Source organism: Marmota monax, unplaced genomic scaffold (assembly GCF_021218885.2).
Source record: "Marmota monax isolate L192 unplaced genomic scaffold, Marmota_monax_Labrador192_F-V1.1 WCK01_AAM20220418_F8-fsc00021, whole genome shotgun sequence".
NCBI classification, from domain to species: Eukaryota; Metazoa; Chordata; class Mammalia; order Rodentia; family Sciuridae; genus Marmota; species Marmota monax.
In genome coordinates, this window is record NW_026695228.1 from 26862442 (window position 1) to 26887072 (window position 24631).

The following is a 24631-nucleotide window of genomic DNA, read 5'->3' on the forward strand; positions in this document are numbered from 1 at the left end:
ACCATCCAGTTACATTCCCAGGTCCTACAAATATGTCTTAAAAGACAGTCTTTCCTCCCTGAACACATAAGCTCCATGAGAGCAAGGAATCTCCCCACCCGGGGCTTTTGTTCACTACTGTACATAGTAAATGCATTAAAAATATTTGTTGAAGAAATGAGGGGCTCTCTTATCCTATTATCAAGTTCCGGTTTTACACACACACATGCACACACTCTCACACACAAAAATATCAGTAAATGAAGGTGATCTTCATTTTCGCAGTTAGGCCCAGGATAAACTGGAAGATGGGAAAAAAAGGAGAAATTAGGAAATTTTAGTCCCACTTCAAAAGCAGCAGGTATGACGTGGATCTGCCGTTGACTTCAGCAAGAGCAGGGCAGGATCTACAGAAGTAGGATAGGATAGAAGTGTGTTCAATTTCCTAGGGGAGAAAGGGCAGCACCTGAGTTCTGGGGTCTTACCAAGGCAGAGAACAATCCATTCTTTGGGGTAGGGTGTGGCACGCAGTAGGAATTTGTTTTAAAGACAAACAGGCGCTTAATGCCTATTTGCTGTGTTGACACACAGTAGGTGCTCCACGGCTTCTTGTTGAGTAAATAAAGGAGATCCTCCTATTCTAGAGTCTCAGGCATAAGCCAGGAGGACATCTAGATTTGAAGACAGTTGCTTTAGGTTGAGGCCACCTGGCTAGGAGAGCCATGACGTCACGGGGCTGCGTGAAGCCACGCACCGGCCGGTTCTCACGGGTGGGGGCTGGGAGGGGCAGGGCGAGAAGCGTGGGGGGGGCGGACAAAGGGGCTCTGCGCGCCGCCCCTGTCGGCCCCCGCGCTAGCCCGGGCTGGCCGGCCACATCTGGAATTCATTGCAGTCGCCGCCGGAAAGGGGAGGAGAGGAAGGCGGGGCAAGAGGGGGGGCCGAGGCGGCGGCTCTCCCCGCCCCCCTCTGCCCCCGGTCCCCAGCCGCTGGACGCAGCTGAGCCCTGTAAGCAGCCCCAACCCCAGCCACGGCCGCCCTGGGGACGCAGACGCCAAGGCCCCTCGGGTCAGGGCAGGGACCCGGGCCGGCTTGACCAGGTGAGCGCACACAGCTAGAGAGAGACAGAAAGGGCAGGCCCCTGTCCCCTGAGGTCGCGGGATCAGAGGTGGGGGGCCCAGCCAGGGGTCCGGGGCGCACTAAGGCACGCACGCGCCGCCCGTGTTTCTGCTGCACGGAGGGGATGGTCACCGTGCACCCTCTCCACGATTCCAGGCGATCCCCACTGACGCGGCTGCGAACCCCCAGACTTCTCTCCCCGCCTTTCCCGGGGCAGGAAGTTGGCGCCGAAACAGAAGGCGGAATCCTAGCGCTTTCGACTGGGGACTTTGGGAGGCTGGACAGTGTTCCTAGGGATCAGGGTTAGGGGGAGTGCTCATGGTGGGGGGGCACAGCACCCCTCCTGGCTGTCTCGGACTGAGTCAGGGCTAAAGGTGCTGTGGGTGCAAAGCCTCTAAGTTAGGGGGCGGGGCCCCACCGGAGGACAGATGCCCACCGCCTGGGCGTCTAGTTTCCTGCCTCGGTTTCCCTGAGTTGTTCTTTTTCTCCTAGCCCCCCGCGGGGGCGTGGCTTCTTCTGGAAGGAAAGGAAGAGTGACTGCGTGGCTGGGGCACCTCCTCTTTCCCCTCTAGCCAAGTGATGAGGCGTAGATGGAGGCACGCGTGGCGTGGACTCCGCGGAGTCCCGGGCTCTGTAGAGCGTTGGAATCTCGCCCCCTTCTCAGGCACGGGTTGACTCACCCGGGGATTTCCACCCCCTCCCCCGTCTCTGCCCTTGTCAGACACTCCAGGCGCCACTCAGAGAGCCCACGGTCCCCCGCGTGTCGCGACGCGGGAGCGGCACTGGTGCATCTCCTGCAGCTGGGATCTCCCTGCTCCCCCGACCTCCGGGAACTTCGAGGCGAGGTCACTGGTGAAATCACCCACCCGCTCTGGGAGGTGTGAGGGTACCCCGCGTGGGCCGGTCTCGGGAGGGAGAAGGCGCCGCCCCAGCGCGAGCGAGTGGATACCGCACATTCCTCGGCCAGATAAGGAGGCCGAGAGTGCGGCACGGGGCGGGGGCGGGTCCTGCTACGGTCTCCACGGAGACGCGCTGCGCGTTGTGTTGGGAGGGCTGCTAGGGGACCTAGGCATCTCTAGCTCCCTTTGTTTTTTGGTTTGGGCGGCGCTTAGGAGCTGTGGTCCACCCTCAGAAGCCCCTTGGTTGCTAGGTTGGTTCGTTCATTCATTCATTTGCCCACTCCGCTGGTTTTCTGAGTGCTTGATTTGTGCCAGACATCATTGGAAGGACTGAGAATGAAGTTGGTCCTTAGTTTCCAGCAACTCACGTGGCACTCTAGAAGCCAGACAAAAACCCAGAGAATTTCTGATAGCGGCAAGTGCTGTGATAGACAGGGATTGTGGAAGGCTGCTGCTGTAGACTGGTGGTCTGGGGAGGCCCCAGTGAGAGAGTGACCTTTACATAGAAACCTGAAAAAGGAGGAGGCAGTCATTCAAAGATTTGAGGGGAGGATGTCTGCCGGAAAGAACAGCAGCAAAAGCTTTGAGGTAGAGATGGCTCATAGGAAGCCAGTACCGTCACAATGGAGTGTCTCTGGGGGAGAATGGGAGGAGGCTGGGTGGGCAGGAGCCATAGGGAGCCATGGGAGAATGTGGAGCTGAGGAGCGGCATGAAGTTATAAATTAAAAAGCTCCCCCTGGCTGCTTGGAAGAGAATAGCAGTGTAGGGGGGCCTGACAGCCAGAAGGCAAGCAAAAGAGATAAAACTGCTCTTGGCAAGGGGCATGGGATCTCTGGGGACCAGCAGGAATTATGACCACAGGATCTACCTCTCTGGAACTGTGAGGGGATGGAGGAGAGAGAGCCTGGAAGCCACTGAGCCTTCCTCCTACCTTCCCCCTTCCTAATCTCCAGCCAAACAGTCGTGTCTGGGTCTATCTCTTTTCCCTTCCCTCCGAACCCTGTCACTTGTCCCTCATGTTCCATTTCAGGCCTGAACATTGCATCTCCCCGGAGGCCTCTTCCTGAGTCTCCGAGGGGGAATCAGGACTGCCCTGGTGAAGGTTAACAGGAGAGAGGCTCTAGGCCTTGGAGTCTGGTACAGGGAGAAGCAGGGAAGGCCAGCAGGAACAATGAATCTAGGATACAGCGTGGTTCTCAGTTTACCTCTAACCAGGAGAGCTGCCCTCTCTGCGGATGCCTTAAGCTTCCTGGGTCTGCAGAAAGTGAGAGTGCAGCGCCCACAGTCTTCCTCTCTAGAGAAGAAGACAGACTTTCTGATCAGTCCCTGGGGCATGTGAGCTGAACACGTTTCTTATTTCTCCAGGAAATGGCAGTAAATCTTTCTCCTCCACACTGGAGAGGGGTGGTGGCCCCTATGCAGGCTGCGAAGGGGGCGGCGGCAGGGGGAAAATCCCTGGGCTTCTTGCCCATCATCGAGTGTGCATCCCAGGCTTTCCAGGGGACCTTGATTCTAAATTATGAACCCCAGGAGGGACCCAACAGGCCAGGGCAGCCTGGGGGGCGTCTGATGGGGTGACCCAGCGGTCAGGCCATGGTTCAAAGTAATCCTCAGGGACAGCTACACAGCTTTAAGACTGTTCTCTGAAAGAGCTGAGCTCCACTTGCCTGTGAACGCAGATAGTAGGATTAACCGGAGAGCGCCCCCAACCGGGCCAATCAGAGGCCGAAGATGGAAATTTCAGGCCAATAGGCAAATCGCTCAGTGCCCTGGGATTGAAAATGAGCCAATCAGTGCACGGGATGTTTCTGGCTCGACGGCCAGTCGGGTGAGGCCGCTGCCCAGGCCAAGCCAGCCTGGGAGCTGCTGCTGCGGGCAGAGGGCATCAGGGCGCCCGGGGCCCTGTCCGGCAGGGGAACAAGGGGCCTCTGTGTGGCGATCTGGGCGGGGCTGCTGTCCCCGAGGACACGCACAAGCTCTTCTCTGTTCCCAAACTAGGACGGATGCCCCTCCGCTCTGGGGGAAGCAGCTGCCTCTGTAGGGCCCAAGGCCAGGACGCCCCTCCCAGGGGGCATCCTGGAAGTGAGATGACTCGGCGACCCGGGAAGCCCCCTATCACTCCTAGGCTCACCAAGAACCGGCCTAACCAGCCTTTTCTGGAACCGTGCTTCTGGCTTACACGTGGCCCTTGGCAGGAGTGTTTCCATGGACTGGGGAAGGTTCTTAGCTCTTCTCCCCTTCACTTAGCCAAGGGTTGGCGCTTCCTCCCCGCTTCTCTGAAAGGGGACACTGACCAGGCTCCTTTGAGACGCTCCTACCCCACCCCAGAGCTGGCCACGGTGTGTGCCTCTCATCCTCCCTTTCTAACAAGCCTCTTCCCGCCCCTTCCCCCATGGCTCAGTTTTCCTTGAAAGGGGGGTGGGTGACTCGGGCTTTCATGGAAACAAATGCCTTCCCTGCGGGGCTGCACGCCCCCTCACCACTCACATGACTTAGCACAGCTGCCCCATCTTCCCAGCCAAGACCTCCCAGACTGGTCTCTGGTGACCCTCCATTTCAGCTCCCCCCACCCAGACTTTCCCACACCGGATGTGACTAGGATTCCACCCTATTTGTTCCAGGGGCCTTACACATCTGGATTTTATCCTGGCCAGGGAGGGGGGCTGCCAGCGCCCTACCCAACCCCCTGGGACCCTCTGTCCCAAGGCAAAGCTGGATGGTGCTGATGAGAACAGGCTGTTGGGAACCTCTTGGTTGATTTAGTCAGCATCCTCTTCCAAAAGATTGGGTGGAGTGTACCCAGCCCAGAGTCCTTTGTGTGTGCCAGGAAGAGGGACGCTAAGAACATTAGCCAACACTTGTTGAGTGCTTACTATGTGCTAAGTGAGTTGTGTGCTTTCTTAAAAAACAAAACAAAACAAAAAAAACAACAGGATCTCACCATGTTTTTCAAGCTAGGACCACAGATAGGTGACACCACACCAAGCTTCATAATCCTTTATTTTATTTATTTACTTTTTGGTGATGCTAGTGATTGAGCCCAAGGCCTTACACATGCTCAGTAAGCACCGCCAAGCCACCCCTCCATGCAATCTTTAAAAGGATTTTCCTAACATCCCTTGGAAGGGGGTTTTCTTCTACCCAGTGCATAGATGAGAACAGTGAGGCTAAGAGGCTGAGTGACTTGCCTGGCATGTCAGAGTTGGAGTGAAAACAAACTCACTCTGCATTGTCCCCAGGGTCTGTGTCCTTAAGATAGTGTGACCTCTGGGCTGCTTGAACCTCAGGGCCGCCCTGGTGTCTCCCAGGTCCTTATTTCAGGAGCACCCATGGCTTCGAGGCTTAGACTCAGCCTGAAATCAGGGCAGTGGGTGGTAATAAGCAAGGGATGGTACTATCAGTGGCATGAATCTCACCGACCCAGGTCAGCAGGCGGCATGAAGCCAGAGGCTTGCTCTCTGAATAAGTGGACAAAGTTTCTGAAAGCCCAGGGTGTCCACTTCATGGCATTTGGGGACTCTTGTCTGTTCCTGTGAAGGAGGATGCCTCTGCAGGGTGACTGTGGGGCCACCCTCTCTGGCCCTGCCACTTGCCAGCTTGGAGACTTTGGGAAAGTGAATCAGCCCAACTGGGTGTCCTATCTGAAAAGTGGGGATGATGCTATTCCGACTTCCTGCGTCTACTCAGTGAGGACCGTCCAGGGTCAGAGCCAGGCATCAGCCACGGCACTGATCTGTTGTCTGTGTATCTTTCTGTCTCTCTTCTCTGCAGTTGTGACAGACCCATGGCCCCGGCCAGTCACTGAGCCCCAGCATGGGCGGCTTATACTCAGAGTACCTCAATTCCAGCAAGGTCTGGGAACACTACAATTACACCAAGGAGACGCTGGACACACAGGAGACGCCCTCCCGCCAGGTGGCCTCCGCCTTTATCATCATCCTGTGCTGCGCCATCGTGGTGGAGAATCTGCTGGTGCTCATCGCGGTGGCCCGGAACAGCAAGTTCCACTCCGCCATGTACCTATTCCTGGGCAACTTGGCCGCCTCAGATCTCCTGGCAGGGGTGGCCTTCGTGGCCAACACCTTGCTCTCGGGCCCTGTCACGCTGGGGCTGACCCCTGTGCAGTGGTTTGCCCGGGAGGGCTCAGCCTTTATCACACTGTCAGCCTCTGTCTTCAGCCTCCTGGCCATCGCCATTGAGCGGCACGTGGCCATTGCCAAAGTCAAGCTCTACGGCAGTGACAAGAGCTGCCGCATGCTGCTGCTCATCGGGGCCTCGTGGCTCATCTCGCTGGTTCTCGGGGGCCTGCCCATCCTGGGCTGGAACTGCCTGGGCCACCTGGAGGCCTGCTCCACCGTCCTGCCGCTCTACGCCAAGCAGTACGTGCTGTGTGTGGTGACCATCTTCTCCGTCATCTTGTCGGCCATCGTTGCCCTCTACGTCCGCATCTACTGCGTGGTCCGCTCGAGCCACGCGGACGTGGCAGGCCCCCAGACGCTGGCCCTGCTCAAGACGGTCACCATCGTGTTGGGCGTCTTCATCGTGTGCTGGCTGCCGGCCTTCAGCATCCTCCTCCTGGACTATGCCTGTCCCGTCCGCTCCTGCCCCGTCCTCTACAAGGCCCATTACTTCTTTGCCTTCGCCACCCTCAACTCACTGCTCAACCCTGTCATCTACACGTGGCGCAGCCGGGACCTGAGGAGGGAGGTGCTGCGGCCCCTGCAGTGCTGGCGGCCAGCGGCAGGGGTGGCGGGAAGGCGGGACGGGACCCCGGGCCATCGCCTCCTGCCCCTTCGCAGCTCCAGCTCTCTGGAGAGGGGCACGCACATGCCCACGTCACCCACGTTTCTAGAGGGCAACACAGTGGTCTGAAGGGAAGGTGGATCAGCAACCAGGCCTCTGAAGGCTGCAGAGAGGTGCTGGGTGACCTGGGACAGAGACAGGGGGCTGCCCAGCAAGGCTCATCCCAATCCCAGAGATCTGGGAGATATTGAGAGTTCACAGCTGGGGTGGCCAGTGGGGACACTGACTAATCCGCAGTGCTTCAGTGGGATGCTGGAGGCTAGTACAGTAACCATGGGGACCTTAAAAGGACTAGGGTGACAGCAGGAGGGAGCTCAGAGCAGGAGCAGTTTACCATCCAGTACAAAGGATTCAACATTTTCCTTTCGGACCCCCCAACCTGCACCCAGCTCTTGTCTCTGAATTTATCTCTCTTGCCACCTTTTCCGGACAACCTCAGGCCCTTCTTTGGAACCACTGTCTCCAGTTGGTTGGAAATCTCAGCCCCAACCCTCCCAGACCCAAGTCCACAGCTTCCCCAAATTTCATCAGCTGCCACTTTGACTCCCTCCGTCTTCTCTTTCCTTTCACATGCCCAGAAAGGAAACCACGGGGTTAGAGATGGGGCGGGGAGGGGGCCGAGCCCCATTCCTCACTCTCAGACCTCATTGGCCAATTGCACTATTTGGGGCACAGAAGAATCACTGAGGGCTGGAAAAACCGGTTTGGGGGACTGAGGAGGGCTCTGGGCCTCCCTGTGGGACAGGGTAGAACTTGAGAAAAATCTGGGGGAGACGTTTGCCCATTTCCCCCACTCCTATCCCCAAAACCACTCCCCCAAGCTCTTCCCACCTTCACAAGTCCTCCCCAGCCCAGGGCCCAGGGCCCCAAAGGCAGGGCAGCCTTGAGCCCGCTGTGCCTCCTTGCAAGATGTCTTGAATGGAGCATGGGGGTGGGGTGGCCAAGGCCATTTCCTGGGGACATTCTCCCCTCCCCTGCCCAGAAGGACTTTGCTAATTCCTGTGGATAGATGGAAGAGCTGTTGCGGTACGAACTATATTTATGTGTGTCTGTGTGCAAGTGTGTGGTGTCTGTGACCTCATCCCTGCCCTGTTTCCCCCAGAATGGATGCTGTTCTGTCTTAACGTTCATGTCCATGTTGAAACTGCCAAAGAGGGTTCTGGTCCTGCCCAGAACCTCTTTGGAATTGCTGGCTTATCTCTCTACAGGAGGAAAACCTCAAATTAATGTCTTTGTGAATGCAAAGGCTGGGGGAGGGGGGCTTTGGGAGGCAAGGAGCCAATTGGGGGCTTGTCTCCCTTTATATAGCTCCCCAGATGCCCCCCCCATGCCAGACACCCAGATCTGGGCCAATAAACGGTTCAATTTTTCTTTCTGGTGCTGTTGTGTCTTTGGTGACCATTCCCTCATTAGCACCCCTTGGCTGGGCCAGTTGAGTCAGGGAAGGGTGGCTGCCCATCCTTTCCCAGCCTTCCCTTTTCTTTCTTACTGCCCACCCCCCCAACCCCGCCAAGCTGTGAGAGCAGTGGCTTCTGAGAAAACACTGTCCTGCCACTCCCAGTGATTCATGAAGACTGGGGCCTCCTTGCTTTTTTCCTAAGAGACAGCCTGGCTGGTGATGGGGGCCCCTCCTCCATCCCAAATATGTTTGTCTTTCTGTGAGGGAGGTGTCAAGATCTTAAGGACATGTGGATTCAGAGAGGTTAAGCAAACTGAGGGTCACACAGCACTCCTCAGGGAATTGCCTGGCTGGATTTGAACCAAGCAGGCTGATTCTGGCTTCAACACTGGGCTGGAGAAAGGCACTGAAACCTGCTCTTTGATATGGAAGGGGAGGCTACAAGCCTTTCCCAGGACCAGAAGAAACCCAAATGGTCTTGCAGCTGTGGGGGTTGAGAGGCCCCTACCTGGGCTCTTTTCCATTGTCTGGAGGCAGGGAGCCCAGCAGCCATTTTGAAGACAGGTCTAGAGTTTTGATGGGGGATTCCAGGCCCCCAAGCTAGAGCCTCACCCAGTGATACCAGCTGTCCAGGACAGCAGACAGAAGCAACCCCCATAGGAATTCCCCTCTTTATTTAGAAACCTGAACCCTAGCTGGGACTCAGGGTAGGAGGTGGTAGGGTTGCAGAAGTGCCAGAAGCCAGCCCAGAGTCAATGAGTTTTCTCCAAATAGCTATGCTTCATCCAGCTCCTCTAGTCCTGGATCAAATGGCACCTCCTCAGAGAGTCCTTCTCTGCACATCTCATTCCCTCTTTAGCCCCTTATCTGCTTACCACCTGGCAGTATATTATATCAATTATGTGTCTATCCCATTAAAATGTGAGCACCTTAAAGACAGGACTGTGTTATTCACCAATGTGTCTCTAGCATCTTAAATAGTACTTAGGGGACTGGGGTATAGCTCAGCGGTGGAGCATTTGCTTAGCATGCATGAAGCCCTTGGTTTGATTCCTAGCACCACAAAATACAAAATAAAACAAAAGTACTTGGCATGTTCTGACTCTAAGACCTTTGTACTTCCCATCCTCTCTGTCTGGAGTATGTGCTCATTTAGTGGTTTTTTTTTTCCCTTTTCTTTTTTAGTTGTAGATGGACACAATACCTTTATTTTATTTATTTATCTTTATGTGGTGAGGAGGATCAAACCCAGTGCCTCACATATGCCAGGCGAGCACTCTGCCACTGAGCCACAACCCCAGCCAGCCTCATTAGTGTTTGTAGCATGAGTGGAGGCTAGGGTAGGCTAGCCCAGTGGCAGAGAACATGCTTAGCTTATGGGGAGCTAGATTCAATCCTCAACAATGAAAAAACAAAACAAAAGTATTAGCTATGAAGAAAATAAAATAAAGTGTCACTTTTGGGGTACAGGTTTTTTTTGGTACTGGAGATCAAATCCAGGGGTGCTCCATCTCTGAGCTACATTCCAAACCCTTTCTATTTTATCTTGAGGCAGGGTCTCACTAAATTGCCCAAGCTAGCCTTGAACTTGTGACGCACCTGCCTCAGTCTCTAGAGTCACTGGGATTACAGGTGTGCACCATCATGCCTAGCCACAGGTGATATTTTAGATGGCAAACCCAGAGTCATACCCCACATTGGTTGGATAGCCCTTTGGAGATAAGGCTAATCATAATAGGAAAATCGTCAGTGCTAGGAGGTGATGGGAGTACTTGACATCTGCAAACTCATGAAATCCTCAAAATAGCCCTTTAGAGTAGTATTAATGCCTGCTCTTGGACAGGTAAAGAAACTGAGGCACAGAGAGGTCAAAGTGAGGAGTGAAGTGAGACCCCTCCACTGGGATCACATCTGGTCCTTCTCAATATTTTGGTCTCAAGATCTGATTTACTGATAGCTCCCTAAGTTTGGAGCCTAGAATGAAACGGACCAAGTTGCAGGAAATGCAAGATGATTTCCATTTTCTTTTTTGCTAGGGAGGCTAGTAGCTATCAGGGAACATTAGAATCTCCTGAAAGAACTTGTTAAAATGCAGATCCTCAGGCTCCACAGGCAGAAATTTAGATCTAATAGGTCTTACCTGATGCCAGGAATGTGCATTTTTCACTAAGCAACCCTGATAATTGAAAAATGTCTGGTCAGGAAAAAAAAAGTTTTGATTATTATTGTCATTATTGCAACTCATCTTAGACTGGGGCTTGTAGCTCTGTGGTAGAGCACTTGTCTAGCATGCATAAGGCCCTGAGTTCCAACCACAGCACTATGAGGGGAACAAAAGTGATTCTTAGGGCTGGGGATGTGGCTCAAGCGGTAGCGCGCTCGTCTGGCATGCATGTGGCCTGGGTTTGATCCTCAGCACCACGTACAAACAAAGATGTTGTGTCCGCCGGAAAAACTAAAAATAAATAAATAAATTTTCTCTCTCTCTCTCTCCCTCTCCTCTCTTTAAAAAAAAAAAGTGATTCTTAAACCATACTCTGAGAAACATTCTAGACCCCATAATCCAGAACATGAACATAATCCACATCCATGGGTACATTTTTTCTGTTGTTGGTACTGGAGTGCTTTGCCACTGAGCTACATCCCCAGCCCTTTTAATTTTTTTTGGGGGGGGGTACCAGGGATTGAACTCAGGGGCACTTGACCACAGACCCATATTCCTAGTCCTATTTTGTATTTGTTTATTTAGAGACAGGGTCTCACTAAGTTGCTTGGTATACCTCGCTTTTGCTGAGGCTGGCTTTGAACCTGCCATCCTCCTGCCTCAGCCTCCTGAGCCGCTGTGATTACAGCCACCTTTTTATTTTTTATTTTGTGACAGGGTCTCAATAAATTGCTGAGGGTCTCGCTATATTGCTGAGGCTGAACTTAGACTTTCCTATCTCAGCTTTTTGAGTCACTAGGATTACAGGTGTGTGTCACCCATACCCGGCAGATCTATGGACACTTGAAATGTGGTTAACATAAAGCAGAGACTGAATTCTAAATTTTAATACCCATGCATGGTCATTGGTTACAGTATTAGAAATCACAATTCTAGACTCTTTCAGCATCATAACAAAACCCCACAGGGCATACCACTATTATGAACGACATGGTAACATCCATATATTTCTTTTAACAATGATGTCAAGATGAGACTCAGTTGCAAATGATAAACAAAATATTAGTGACTTAAATGAAAAAGAAATTGATTTCTCTCATGTGAAAGAGCTTCAGAGGAAATAGGTCCAGGTCAAGAAGGAGGGATGGCCACTTACTAGTAGCTTAGGCTCCCATTGTCTATCCGTTCACGTATCCATCCATCCATCCATCTAAATACTTCACGAAGTTTCCTAAGAACAAAGCATTCTTTTACATAACCTCAAAAAGCCTCAAAATCAGGAAATCAGCAAACCTTAATCAGATTTCACCAGTTGTCTCATTATCGACCTGAACAGCAGAAAACAAATCCTAGATCACTCATTGCACTCAGTTGTCTCTTAGTCTCTTTCAACTGGGACACTTTTTGATCGTGTCTTTCATGATCTTGACATTTTTGAGAAATAGAAGTCCGGATAATGCCCTTCCTCTGATATTTCCTTACCTCTAGATAAAGACTATGAATGTCTAGCAGGAAGACCTCAGAAGAAGTGAGGCTGTATCCCTCTCCCTGCATCCTATCAGGAGGAACCTGCTGATAGGTATCATTACCGATGCTGATTAGTCCCATCAGTGGTAATGTTAATATTGATCACTTGCAATCCTCAGCATCAGGAAAAAAAATTTGTTTGATCACTTGGCTAAAGCAATATCCTCCAGATTTCTCTGCTTTAAATTTACTATTTTCCTTTTTACAATTATTAAGTGTCTTATGGGAAGATACTTGGAAACTGTTAACTATGCTCTTTTTCATTAGGGCTTTCACTTCCATCTAGTTTTGCTTGAATCAGTTATTACTCACCGGATATTCTGAAGCAAATATGAGAGGTCAAATCTTTTCATTTGTAAATACTCTTCTTTTTATCTTTAAAAGATAGCAATACTTAAAAAACTTAACCACAGGTTTGGGTTTGTGGCTCAGTGGTAGAGCGCTCGCCTAGCACGTGTGAGGCCCTGGGTTCGATCCTCAACACCACAGAAAAACAAATAAATAAAATAAAATCATTGTGTACATCTACAACTAAAGAAAAATATTTAAAAAAAAACTTAATCACAATACCATCATCGTACTTATTAAGAGTATCAATTAGAAGTTAGGTGCAGGGCTGGGGTTGTGGTTCAGTGATAGAGCACTCACCTAGCATGTGTGAGGCACCGGGTTCAATTCTCAGCAGGACATAAAAATAAATAAGTAAAATGTACTGTGTCCATCTACAACTAAAAATATTAAAAGAAAAGAAGCCAAGTGCAGTGGCGAACACCTGTAATCCTAGTGACTCAGAAGGCTGAAGCAGGAGAATCACAAGTTCAAGGCCAGCCTCAACAACTTAGAGAGGCCCTATCTTAAAAAAATAATAATAATAATAATTAAAAGGGCTGTGGGTACCAAAATAATAAAGTTCCCCATTTATCAGTTTTATTTGTGTGTGTGTGGGGGGTATTTCTGAGGATTGAACTCAGGGGCACTTGACCACTGAGCCACATCCCAAGCCCAATTTTGTATTTTATTTAGAGATGGGATCTCACTGAGTTGCTTAGCGCCTTGCTTTTGCTGAGGCTGGCTTTGAATTTGCGATCCTTAGGCCTCAGCCTCCAGAGCCGCTGGGATTAAGGTATGCACCCCCATGCCTAGCTGGTTTTATTCTTTAGCATATAATGCATTTGAATTAGAATCCAAATAAGATTTATTTATGCCTGTATTTACCACTGCCTCAGCAATTTCATTTCCAGAACTTGTTTGCAGAACTAAATACTCCTTTCTTTTTTTTATTTTTATTTTTATTTTATTTTTATTTTTTGTGGTGCTGGGGATTGAACCCAGGGCCTAGTGCATGCAAGGCAAGCACTCTACCAACTGAGCTATATCCCCAGCCCTAAATACTCCTTTCGGTATCAAAAACACCCAAACAATGTAAACTTGAATACTCTTATCAAAAAGGTTAATAAATTATGTGTGTCACTTGGTGGAACGTTACACAACTAATAAAATATGATTTTGAGGAACAAAAAAAAAGATTTATTTATGGAATTTAATTAAGGAAAGGTGTTGTAAGGAATCTCTGAAATATTGTATTTTGAATTTTTTTTAGTTGTTGATGGACCTTTATTTTATTCATTTATTTATATGTAATGCTGAGAATCGAACCCAGTGTCTCACACATGCATAGCAAGTGCTCTATCACTGAGCCACAACCTTAGCTCCTGAAATATTGTTTAACATATAGATTTTATTTTCCTTTCCTATTTACTTACTTTTTTAAAGTCATTTGTTGAAGAAACCAGGTGATTTTCCTTGGAGAGCTTCCCACAATAACATTGATTGATGTTATTTAATGTGCTCCTTTGCCCTAAATCAGACTCAGGATGCACAAATATTTTGGGAGTCTGGGGCTTCAGTTCTTTATAAATGGTGGAGAAAATGTCTATCAGAAGGCCAATGTCGGGTTATCTCTCCTTTTTACTGATAACTAAGACTGATCTGTGGTTTCAGATGCCATCAACTGGTCCTCCCTTTGTCAATTCCTCGAATTCCCTAATGGTTTCTCTATGGGCAACACATCGTTTTGTTAGCAGTCTTCAAAGGGTTTCTAACGCATCTTCCTAACCTCATATCCTGGTCATTTTCCCCATTTGTCTACAAAACTGACATATTTTCCTCGAATTCAGACCGCGAACACCTATTACCTTTCCCTAAATGTCTTATCCTGAAATAGTTGCCTCTACCGGAGAGGGAAATGATACTGGTCAGATGTGATTCATTTTTAGTGGCCATTGTAGTGTAAGTGTTAACAGTGCCGACCATGAAGTTAGAAAAACTAGATTTGAATCTCAAATGCAACCCTTGACAGCTCAAGTAGACTTTGGGCAGGGCACCTGACAACTCTCACCTGGTTTCTTCATCTGTAAAAATGGGCATGTTAATAATCCCTACCTCCGATGCAAAATGGTACAGCCGCTTTGGAAGTTGGTTTAACAGCTTTGTACAAAGGCAAACAAACTCACACAAGACCCAGCAACCTGACTCCAGGTATCCACCTCCCCAAGAGAAATGAAAACACATGTCTTCCAGAGACTGTATGTGAACATTCATAGCAGCATTTTTAACGGCCTGAAAGTGGAAACAACCCAAATGTCCATCAATTGGTGAATGGATAAACAAGTTAGAGTACATCCCTACAGTGGAATAACATTCAGCAATAAAAAGGGACAGAATACTGACACACACAATAACCTCCTTGTAATGAACTTCCCAACATTATTTTAAAATGTCGTCCACAAGCAGGCAGCTTGTGAAAAAAAAATGTAGGTTCCTGGGCTCTATCAGGGCCTGGAGAGTCTGATTCCAGGGCCCAGGACTCCTCCTGGTTACATTGCCCTGTTCCTGATGTGAACCATCCATGACTTATAATTTTCCCAAAGGCTGTTGTGGGGCTGATTTTAGGCTTAGGCATCCAAGAGGTGTCCAGAAGGCAAATGGTTAGGACAAGGCTCGGGTGCTTTATATAATGTCATTTCTACATGGTTAAATCAGTGATTCTCCCCCGACAGGAGACATCTGACCATTTATGGAGGCGTTTGGTGGTTCTGCCTGGCTGGAGGCAGGTTAGCAAGGAGGGTGCTGCTGTAGCACCTTGTGAGCAGGGATCAGGGATGTTGCTCATTACATGCATAAGACACAGCCTATGTGACAAAAGATAATTCAGCCCCTTAATTAAGGAAAGGTGTTGTTAAGGAATCTCTGAAATATTGTTTAACATATAGGTCTCCTTTCCCTTTACTATTTATTTATTTTATTTTATTTATTTATTTTTTTTAAAGAGAGAGAGAGAGAATTTTAATATTTATTTTTTAGTTATTGGCGGACACAACATCTTTGTTTGTATGTGGTGCTGAGGATCGAACCCGGGCCGCACACATGCCAGGCGAGCGCGCTACCACTTGAGCCATATCCCCAGCCCCTTTACTATTTATTTATTTTTCTATTTATTGTTTATTCCACAGTGCCCAGATTGTGGAATCCTGGGCTAAAAGAATTGTATGTGCCTTTCTTTTCTTCTTCTTCTTCTTTTTTTTTTTAGTCGTAGTTGACACAATACCTTTATTTTATTTATTTTTATATGGTGCTGAGGATCGAAACCAGGGCCTCACATGTGCTAGGCGAGCACTCTACCACTGAGCCACGACCCCAGCCCCATGTGTGCCTTTCTCATTCCCTCTATTTGCTCAGATGAGTTGTGGCTCCTTAGTCTGAGACTGGAAAACTTCTAGAAACATCCCCAATACTCTGACTGGAGAGCTTAACTCTCTCTCCTTGCCAGGTAGTTTTAATAACTTGGCAATTGCCTTCGGAGAATCAATTGTGGTTAATTGATGGTCATTTTGGGGACGGAAGCTCCTCAGGTGAAACTCGTCTGGTTTATTGGTGTGGGCAGGCCCAGCCCTTATTTCTACCCCCTTCGCTAGGCGAGGGAGACTTTCTTTGGGGTTCAAGAGCGGACGCTGTGTTTTCACATTATTCTCCAGAAGGTAGGCACCTCTCAGCTCTGACCGCTGTTCTTCTCCAGGGCTATGAAGGGCAGAGGCTGTGGGACCCAGGCTGGCCAGAGAGGCCTGAGCAGAGCTAAAGGAGGGGGACACGGTGTAAGTGGCCTGGAGGGGAGAAAGCCATGGCCAGAGTGGGAGAAGTGGGAGGGAACTGTGGAGAGAAGAGCTGGCGCCTCCTATAACCGGAACCGTCAGTAGGTATGTCCCGGCTGGCTTCTCTGATGCACCACCACGTTTGAGATGCGTTTGTAGTTCTAAATGGGATTGGCAGGTCCTGGTTCTCGAAACTATGTGGCAGGATTTGGCAAAATCTACCCGTAAGGCTAGTGGGCCGAATGTAACCACAGCCAGTTTTCATGCAGACTATGGGTGTCTTTCCCATTTTTAAAGGGTTGAGGTGGAAGGAAAAAAAGAAAAATAACCTTTTGTGACACGCGAGAATGGTGTGGAAATTGATTTTCGGTGGCTCTACATCTTACCGGCTCACCACAATGCTGACTCACTTATGTATTGTCCGTGACTGCTTTGAGGCCACAAGAGCAGAGTTGGTAGTTGTGGCAGACTGTAGAGCCCACAAATCCTAAAAAATTTACTATGTGACCCTTGATAGAAAAAGCTTCTGACCCCGCTAGGTTTCGTATTCTCTATCTGTCCCTTGTGGCTTATGCCGTCTTCAGTTTGGGGCTATTGTGAATAAACTCAACAATTTTGTTCTTGTCATTGGATTGCTGGGTCCTGGGGCAAGAATATACCTAGCCTCAGCAGGTGTTCCCAAACCAGTTTCCAAAGTGGCTATACCATTTTTGGACTCGCCCCAACAGCATCAAAGAGTTCTGCTCTCGCTAACACTTGAACATTGTCTTTCATTGCAGCCGTCCTGGGGTGTGTGTGTGTGAGATAGGGTATTGAGGTTTTATTTTACATTTCCCTGATGACTAATGAACTTGAGCAGCTTTCCAGATGAGCCTTGTCCACTTGGATATCCTCTTTTGTAAAGTGCCTGTTCAGATGCTTTTGTTCACTTAACAAAAAAGGGACAGTCTCTTACTAATTTGGAGGTGCTCCATGTGTGATAGATTGGCGTTTTGTCAGGCTTTGCTAGCGGAGCCTGCGAAGGGCTGCGTTTCCCTTGAGGACTCGGAAGTCTTTCAGGTGTGCTCAATGAGGTAGGAAGGAAGTGTCCTAATCAGATTTGGCTTCTAATAAGTTTCTCCTGAACACTTGGGGAGGGGGCAGAGGGGCAACCTGGGCTGGCATCTAGGAGAAAGCTGAGGGAGCTTTGAGCCAGGAGGGCCAGATCGGAGGGTTCTGTGAGGCAAAGCTTGCAGGGGGTGGCAGCTGGCCTCCTGTGATCCCAAACAGTCATCAATCAGTTTGCTCAAGGGGCCTCACAAGGAGGAGGCAGCTGTGTCCAGCACACTCCAAAGGCCATGGGTTTTCCTGGATTTGATTCCTGGCTTGGGCAAGTCACTCGAGTCTGGAGAGTTTTTGAGGACCATGGGGTTGAGACTGTTGAGTCATTGAGTGCTACAGCTGCCGCCAAGGGCCTCTGTGGGGGCCTGGTGCTGAGCACGCGCTCAGTTGCTGTGACAATTTCCCTGGCATCTGCAGTGACTCAGCTTTGGCCTTCTGACTGGGGCTTGGGACACGTGGCTATTCCTCCTCCAGACTTGCCAAATTTGGGCAGCCTGGCCCCTGGCCAGGCTGATATCTGGGCCTCTGCGGAGCATAGCCCTTCAGGTGGAGCTGGAATATGACTGGGAAGCAGGGGCTTGGGCCTGGGAAGCCTTTCGTGGGTGCTGTGGTTAGTGAACAGGACTTCAGAGTTGTAGAGATGAGGCAGACAGAATACCCACAAGCTGGTTCGGTTTTTTTCTGGTGGTTTCAGTAGCTTCTCTCAAAGGAGTCCTGTCTTCTAGGCTGTGGGTGGGGGGTCTCTCTGTTGGTCCAACTACTCATTCCAGGAGATTCTGGAAAGCCCTCAATATCTTCGTCCACCACCCCCATGGCTTTGTGTGGCATTTCTACCGGCCAAATGATGGAGAGAGCCAACAAGATAGGGCCTGGAGATGGAGTAGATTTGCAGCCTGGTCCGTTTGTGCCTCAGTTTCCCCTTGTGAAATGGAAGTTACAACGTTGTAGGACAGAAAACTGCTTCATTACACTCCCGTATAGTCTTATCTCTTTCGGGTACCTTCCATGCCTTATATATTAATTCAACTGATAACTGCATTTCTTTGGAGAATGTAGTCTATGTAGGATTCCACACATGAGGCCTGAGAGCCAAATCTGGCCCACCATCTTTGTGGCCCCACCCACCCTGTACTGGGGATTGAACCGGATTGAACCCAGGAGTACTTTATTCCTGAGCTATATGCCTTTTTTTAAAATTTTGAGATGGGGCCTTGCTAAGTTGCTAAGACTGTTCTTGGACTATCACAGCAGACTTGAGCAATTTGATCAGGGAATGTGTGACTCACAAAACCAAAAATATTATCTGGTCTTTTACAGAAAGGTTTCCAACCTCTGCTCTAGTTGGGATAGATAGTATTTACCATGGTCAGATTTTTTTTATTATGAAGAAACGGTGTAATAAGATGGCGTGAATAGAGGGCAAACTATTGCTTACAGGAGGTCTGGAGAAAGCCTCTAAGCACAAGCAAACTGTGAGCTGTGCAAATTTTCCAGAAGAATGGTCTGCGCAGAAATTACAGTAAAAACAAAGGCCCTGGGGCACATGAGCCTGAAAGGGTAAAAATGGGTCAGTTAAGTTGGTGATCAACGAGGTGGAGTAGAATCAGATGAATCTAGGCTGGGTGCTGAAGATGGAATATTTTTTTTTTCCTAGCTACAGTGTGGAGGGGAAAGAACTCTCTGCAGCAGGTAGAATTTGAGTTTTAGAAAAATTTGGATTGTAGTTTCAAAGAACAACCAAGAGGTTATATTCAACTTGTAGGGAGCCTGTGGGCAAACTTTGTCTGAGCCTTGGCCCCATCCATAAAATGACCAGACTCATTCCTTCCTAGCAAGGTTGACACAAGTATTATAAAGAATCTGCCCATGTGGAAGTCCCCAGTAAATACAGCTGCTGTGGCCAGGGATGTAGCTCGGTGGTAGAGCACTTGCCTAGCAGTGCAAGGCCCTGGGTCTGATTCCCCAGCTCTAGAAAAACAAAAGCCCAGCTCCTCTCCCTTGTATTGAGTCTCCTTTTGCCCTCGAGCGCCTCTTTCCCCAAGGTATATGAGGCCCACGTGCTAGGTACTGACAGTTCTATGAGCCCGAGTTGCACTCTGTTGAAACTTTCTTGTGACTATTACCCTGTTTATGACTTTGTCAAGTTTCCCAGTCCTGTCTCTTTTGGCCATCTGTGGGATGGCCAAGTGGCCAACACTGGGGTCACCATTTTGTATTCAGGCTCTGGACTAAAGACATCTGGTTGCTGATTGAAATCTATGATCTTGTATAAACAAGTAGTTTTGGAGTCAGAGTCCCATGTAACTAATCTCCTAGGCCATAGGAAATGCAGTCCTAATACATAATCATAAAACCCTAATCATAAAACCCAAAATCTAGGGGGCTGTGTATGAGGCTTCTACTTAATTCCCAGCAAGTACACATAAGTAAAAATCCCTAAATCTGATTCCAAAATCCAAAACTTTGAGTATGAATATGTTGTCACTAATGGAAAATTCCATGCCATGAAACTTTCTTGCCCAAAATTGTTTTTTTTTTTTAAAAACAAACTTGTACAAAATTATATTCTGGGGGCTGGGGTTGTGGTTCAGTGGTAGATTGCTCACATAGCATGTGCAAGGCCCTGGGTTTGATCCTCAGCACCACATATAAATAATTAATTAAAGGTATTGTGTCCAGCTACTTCTAAAAAATAAATATTAAAAAATAGGGGCTGGGGTTATGGCTCGGTGGTAGAACACTTGCCTAGCATGTGTGAGGCAATGGGTTTGATTCTCAGCACTGCATATAAATAAATAAACTAAAGGTACATCAACATTAGAAAAAAAGCTAAAAAAATAAATATTAAAAATTATATTCAGGATGTGTATGAGACTTATATATGAAACATAATTTCATGTTTAGACTTGCATCCCCTCCCTAAGATATTGTTGTATATATGCAAATATCCCCAACTTAAAAAAAAAAAAAAATCTTTGAAATCCAAGATACTTCTGGTCCCAAGCATTTCAGGGGAGGGAAAATAAACCTGTGCTTCTCTTTAGGGTTGTTAAGCACCAAATTAAATAACTCTAAAGAGCTATTTAGGACCATTTATAAGTTCTATTAGATGTTAAATTAATATGTATTTATTTTGGGCTAGGCATAGTAGTGCATGCCTGAAATTCCAGCTACCTGGGCTGAGGCAGGAGTATTGCAAGTTTGAGGCCAGCCTCAGCGACCCAGTGACACTCTCAATAATTTAGCAAGACCCTGTCTCAAAATAAATAAGGGCTGGGGATGTGGCTCGGTGCTCCTGGGTTTAATCCCCAGTAGCACAATAAAAGAAAGTTGTTAATTTTATATTTATCAATTCTAAAATTAACATAAAACATTAAAATTACTTTAACCAAAATATTAAGATTAAAAACATTAAGATTTTTCAGTGTTCCAGCAACCTGCCATATGTGATTGATGCATAACAAGGTTGGACATTTTGGGATACCAAATACTTTGGTACAAAAATATAAAAATATGTCCAACTTAACATGCCATACTAGAACTTCGTCAGAGATAAAATACCACATTAAAAAAATCTTAATAAAAAAACCTAAATAGTGTTTTTCGTACTAGGGATTGAAGCAGGGATGCTTTATCACTGAACTACATCCCCAGCTCTTTTTATTTTGGGACATAGCCTCATTAAGCTGCTAAGGCTAGTCTCAAATTTAAAATCCTCCTGCCTTGGCCTCCTCTTGTGATTATAGATGTGCACCACTGTATCTGGCCTAAGTTTTTGTGGTACTGGGGATTGAACCCATTGCTTGGCTGTTACTAGGTAAGTGCTCTGCCACTGAGCTATATCCCCATCCCTAGTTTCTTCTTTTTTTATTGCAATAAAAAGCCACCTAAAATCGATCTTTTTTTTTTTGTGTGTGTGTGTGTGTGTGTGTTACTAGGGATTGAACCCAGGGCACTTACATATGCTAGGCAAGTGCTCTATCAAAGAGCTACATCCCAACTCCAAAATTTACCTTTTCTTTAGAGACTTTAGGATCTTGCTTCAGGCTGGCCCTGAGCTCGAGTGATTCTCTGCTTCAGTCTCCCTAATGCTGGGACTACAGGCTCAGTGTTTTACCTTAGCTACCATCTTCACCCTTTTTAAGGGTACAGTTCAGTAGTGTTAACTATATGCATATTGTGCAACAGATTTCTGGAAACTTTTCATTTCATGAAACTGAAACTCTACATGCATTGAACAATTCCCCTTTTTCCACTCCTTTTCATCCTTGGTAGCTGCCATTCCGCTTTCTGTTTCTAAGATTTTGACTTTAGATACCTCATAGAAATGGAATCCTGTATCTATCTTTTCATGACTGTCTTATTTCATTTGTTCTCCAGGTTCAGTCATCTTGAAGCATGAGATGGGAATACTTTTTTTTAATATTCTTTAGTTGTAGGTGGACACAATATTTTAATTTTTATGTGGTGCTGAGGATTGACTCGGTGCCTCACACATGTTAGACGAGCACTTTTCCTTTGAGCCACAACCCCAGCCTGAGATGGGATTTATTTTTTGAGGCTGAATAATATTTCACTGTATGTGCCACATTTTCTTTTTCTTTTTTTTTGGTGCTGGGGATTGAACCCAGGGCCTTGGGCTTGCAAGACAAGCACTCTACCAACTGATCTATACCCCCAGCCCCTATATGACACATTTTCTTTACCCACTCATCTGTAGATGGACATTTTGATTTCACCTCTTAGCTATTGTGAGTAGTGCTTCAATGAAGATGGTTGTGCAAATACCACAAGATCCTGTTTTTTAATTCTGTGAATACATGACTGGAAGCTAAAACACACAATCCATGGGCTTGTACCCTGTGATGGTGCCAGGCAGAAGTGGGACTGTGGGATCACAAAATTCTATTTTTAACTTTGAGGAAATTTCATACTGTTTTCTATAGTGGCTGAACCATTTTTATCCCATTTCAGTTGTTTGTTTCTGTTCCACTGTTGGTTGATTCATTTGCTGTGCAGATGTTTTCAAGTTTGTAGACTCATTTGTGTATTTTAGCTTTTGTTATATTCAAGTATTGTCAAATTCAATATCATGAAGCTTTCCCTCATGGTTTCCTCTCTAGTTCCATGTTTTCTTATATAGTCTATGGTTTCAGGGCTTACATTTAGTTCTTTAATCCATTTTGAGAGGTTGGGATCTAACTTTTTTCTTTTTTTTTTTTTTGTGGTGCTGGGGATTGAACCCAGGGCCTTATGCATGGAGGCAAGCACTCTACCATGAGCTATAGCCCCAGCCCTAACTTCTTTCTTTTGTAAGTTTTCCCAGAACCAGATATTCAACAGCCCATCTTCTTATGATTTGGTGCTGTATCAAATAGACAGGCCGTGGAGGTGTTCCCTCGCCTCCCTACAGTGTGAGATCCTTGGTGTTGGCTACAAATTCTGGGTATCCTCAAGATTTTCTGGAGTAGGTGCTATTAGCCCGATCTATAAAGAGAACACTGAGGCTGAGTCAAAGTGTTCAGCCCAAGGTCATACTGTGAACAAATGGAGGTTGGATTGGAACTGAGGGCTGTAACTCAAGAGCTCAAATGCGGGCTTTTAATTCCCTCGAACTGCTGGAGGCTCCACTGCCCTCATGCCCGCATGCCCGCATGCCCTCAGGCCCGCAAGAATGAATGAATGACTGTCTCCGACACTGCGCCCCCTAGACTGCAAATGTTAGAGGAGCTTGGACGAACCCACTGCTCTGGGGGGGGTGCATGCCCGCCTCACGCATGCGCAGCCTCGGAGCACAGCCCGCTCCGCTCTGTCTGCCCGCATATGGTACGTCCTTCCTTCCCCCGTGCCCCGTGCAAGGGTGGTACGCGCTGCCTCCGCTCGCCGCCCCTCCCCGTCAGTTTCCGCGCGAAAAGCTGGGGCTGTCTGCTCTGCTGCCGCGTCTGCTGCAGTCTCCGAGATGCCGGCCCGCACCGCCCCAGCCCGGGTGCCCGCGCTGGCCATCCCGGCCATCTCCCTGCCTGACGATGTCCGCAGGCGGTACGTATTGTGGGGGACAGTCGGCCCAGGGAGGGGGAGAGGCAAAGCATTAGGGTGGGGGGTCGCTTTCCCTCCAGGTGGCCCGAAGCCGCTGCTGACAGCCGGGCACGCATGCGTAGGGATGAGGCGGCGCGCGGCTGTTGGCGCGGGCAGGGTGGCACTTCCGGTTGCGCGCTCCCCTTGCTGTTTGGCGCCAAAATGGGCCGAGGTCCCTCTAAACTCCTTGGTGACTAAAAACTTGGATTTTTTTTTTTTTTCTGATCCCCAAATAGAACAAGCTTTGGGTTCGTCTAGGCGGCTCCCCTACCCGAGCAGCTATGGGCCGCGCTCTCGCCGCCAGCCTAGTCGCTCAGGAAGTGGGCAGCCCAGGGCCTCCAGACACCCCTAAGTCCGGGTACTCCGGCCTCCACTTCCGGTGCCCGGCTGGCTCCCCTCGGGTGCTTGGGGACCCTTGGGCATCTCCTTTGATGCTTCCTCCTCTCCCTGAGCTGTGCATCCTGATGGAGGCTTCCAGAGATGGACGTTACTGCTCGGGGTCCCGGGTGTCTTCCACCCGGGCTCTGTCCCTCACCTGGGACTACAAGGTCCTTGCCCCGCGGGGGAACTTGTGTTTCAGAAGGAGCGCTTAGAGTGCATGTCAGGCCTGGGCAGCATGCAAGCTGGTCTCTCTGATAGTAAATCTGCGCCCATAAGCCTTGGGCCTCAAGGAAGCCTTCACAGCGAGGATTGGTCAGTGTCCAGTGTGCACCTAGGAATAAGTGAGGGATGACGGCTGATGGAGGGGACCCCCCCCCGCCCCCAGCAGTGCTTGCCCTCGTAGGGCTTCTGTGCACAGGGATTGGCGGGAAGATGGCCTGGCCTCTTGCTGAAGGACATCCATTCATTCCTGAAAAACTTGTTCCAAATGAGGTGCGCATTAGTCATGGGAACCCTGGCTGGATCTGGACACTTCATCTAGATTTGTGAACTTAATTTCACCATCTTTTATTTCCACCGGCTTGTACCCTGTGATATTTTGATTTGGCGAGTTTTGATTTGGGCTTTGGAGAATGAAGTAGGAAGGGGGCTATTTGATTCATACTACTTCCCTTTAACACTTTTCTTTTTTTTTTTTTTTTTGGTAAGGGGGATTGAGGCCAGAGGTACTTTCCCATTGAGCCACTTCCCAGCTCTTTATTTTGAGACAGGGTCTCACTAAGTTACTTAGAGCCTCCCAGTTGCTTGAGACTGATCTGAAACTTGAGATCCTCCTGCCTCAACGTCCCAAATTGCTGGGATTACAGGCATGGGCTCCCACACTCAGCCTGATTCACCCTATTTTTTGGTACTAGGGATTGAAGCCAGGGGCACTTAACCACTGAGCCACATCCTCAGTGCCCCCCCCCCCTTTCAATTTTTTTTTTTTAATTTTAGAGAAAGGGTCTGGCTAAATTGCTGAGGCTGGCTTTGAATTCA

General features: G+C 48.6%; 2 protein-coding genes across 8 annotated transcripts in view; both read left to right on the plus strand.

The window, feature by feature from the left end:
• Nucleotides 1–934: 934 nt before the first annotated feature.
• S1pr2 (sphingosine-1-phosphate receptor 2) lies at nucleotides 935–8168 on the plus strand. The gene is made up of 2 exons (XM_046437514.2): nucleotides 935–1076; nucleotides 5767–8168. The coding sequence occupies exon 2, from the start codon at nucleotides 5809–5811 to the stop codon at nucleotides 6865–6867; it is 1059 nt and encodes a 352-aa protein (XP_046293470.1). The 5' UTR covers nucleotides 935–1076; nucleotides 5767–5808; the 3' UTR covers nucleotides 6868–8168.
• Nucleotides 8169–22949: 14781 nt separating this feature from the next.
• The window catches only part of Dnmt1 (DNA methyltransferase 1), a 45037-nt gene continuing 43355 nt past the window's right edge, over nucleotides 22950–24631 (plus strand). For 5 of the 7 annotated variants that reach the window (XM_046437617.2, XM_046437621.2, XM_046437622.2 and 2 more), the window contains exon 1: nucleotides 22951–23176. In XM_046437617.2, the coding sequence (XP_046293573.1) occupies nucleotides 23097–23176 (80 nt within the window). In that variant the 5' untranslated portion in view covers nucleotides 22951–23096. Of the gene's footprint in view, nucleotides 23177–24631 lie in introns of all 7 variants that reach the window. The other 2 variants (XM_046437618.2, XM_046437623.2) reach the window with 2 other exon arrangements.

Excerpts from the sequence above, each read along its gene's own strand:
- S1pr2 (XM_046437514.2), top strand. The coding sequence starts at position 5,809 with ATGGGCGGCTTATACTCAGAGTACCTCAATTCCAGCAAGGTCTGGGAA.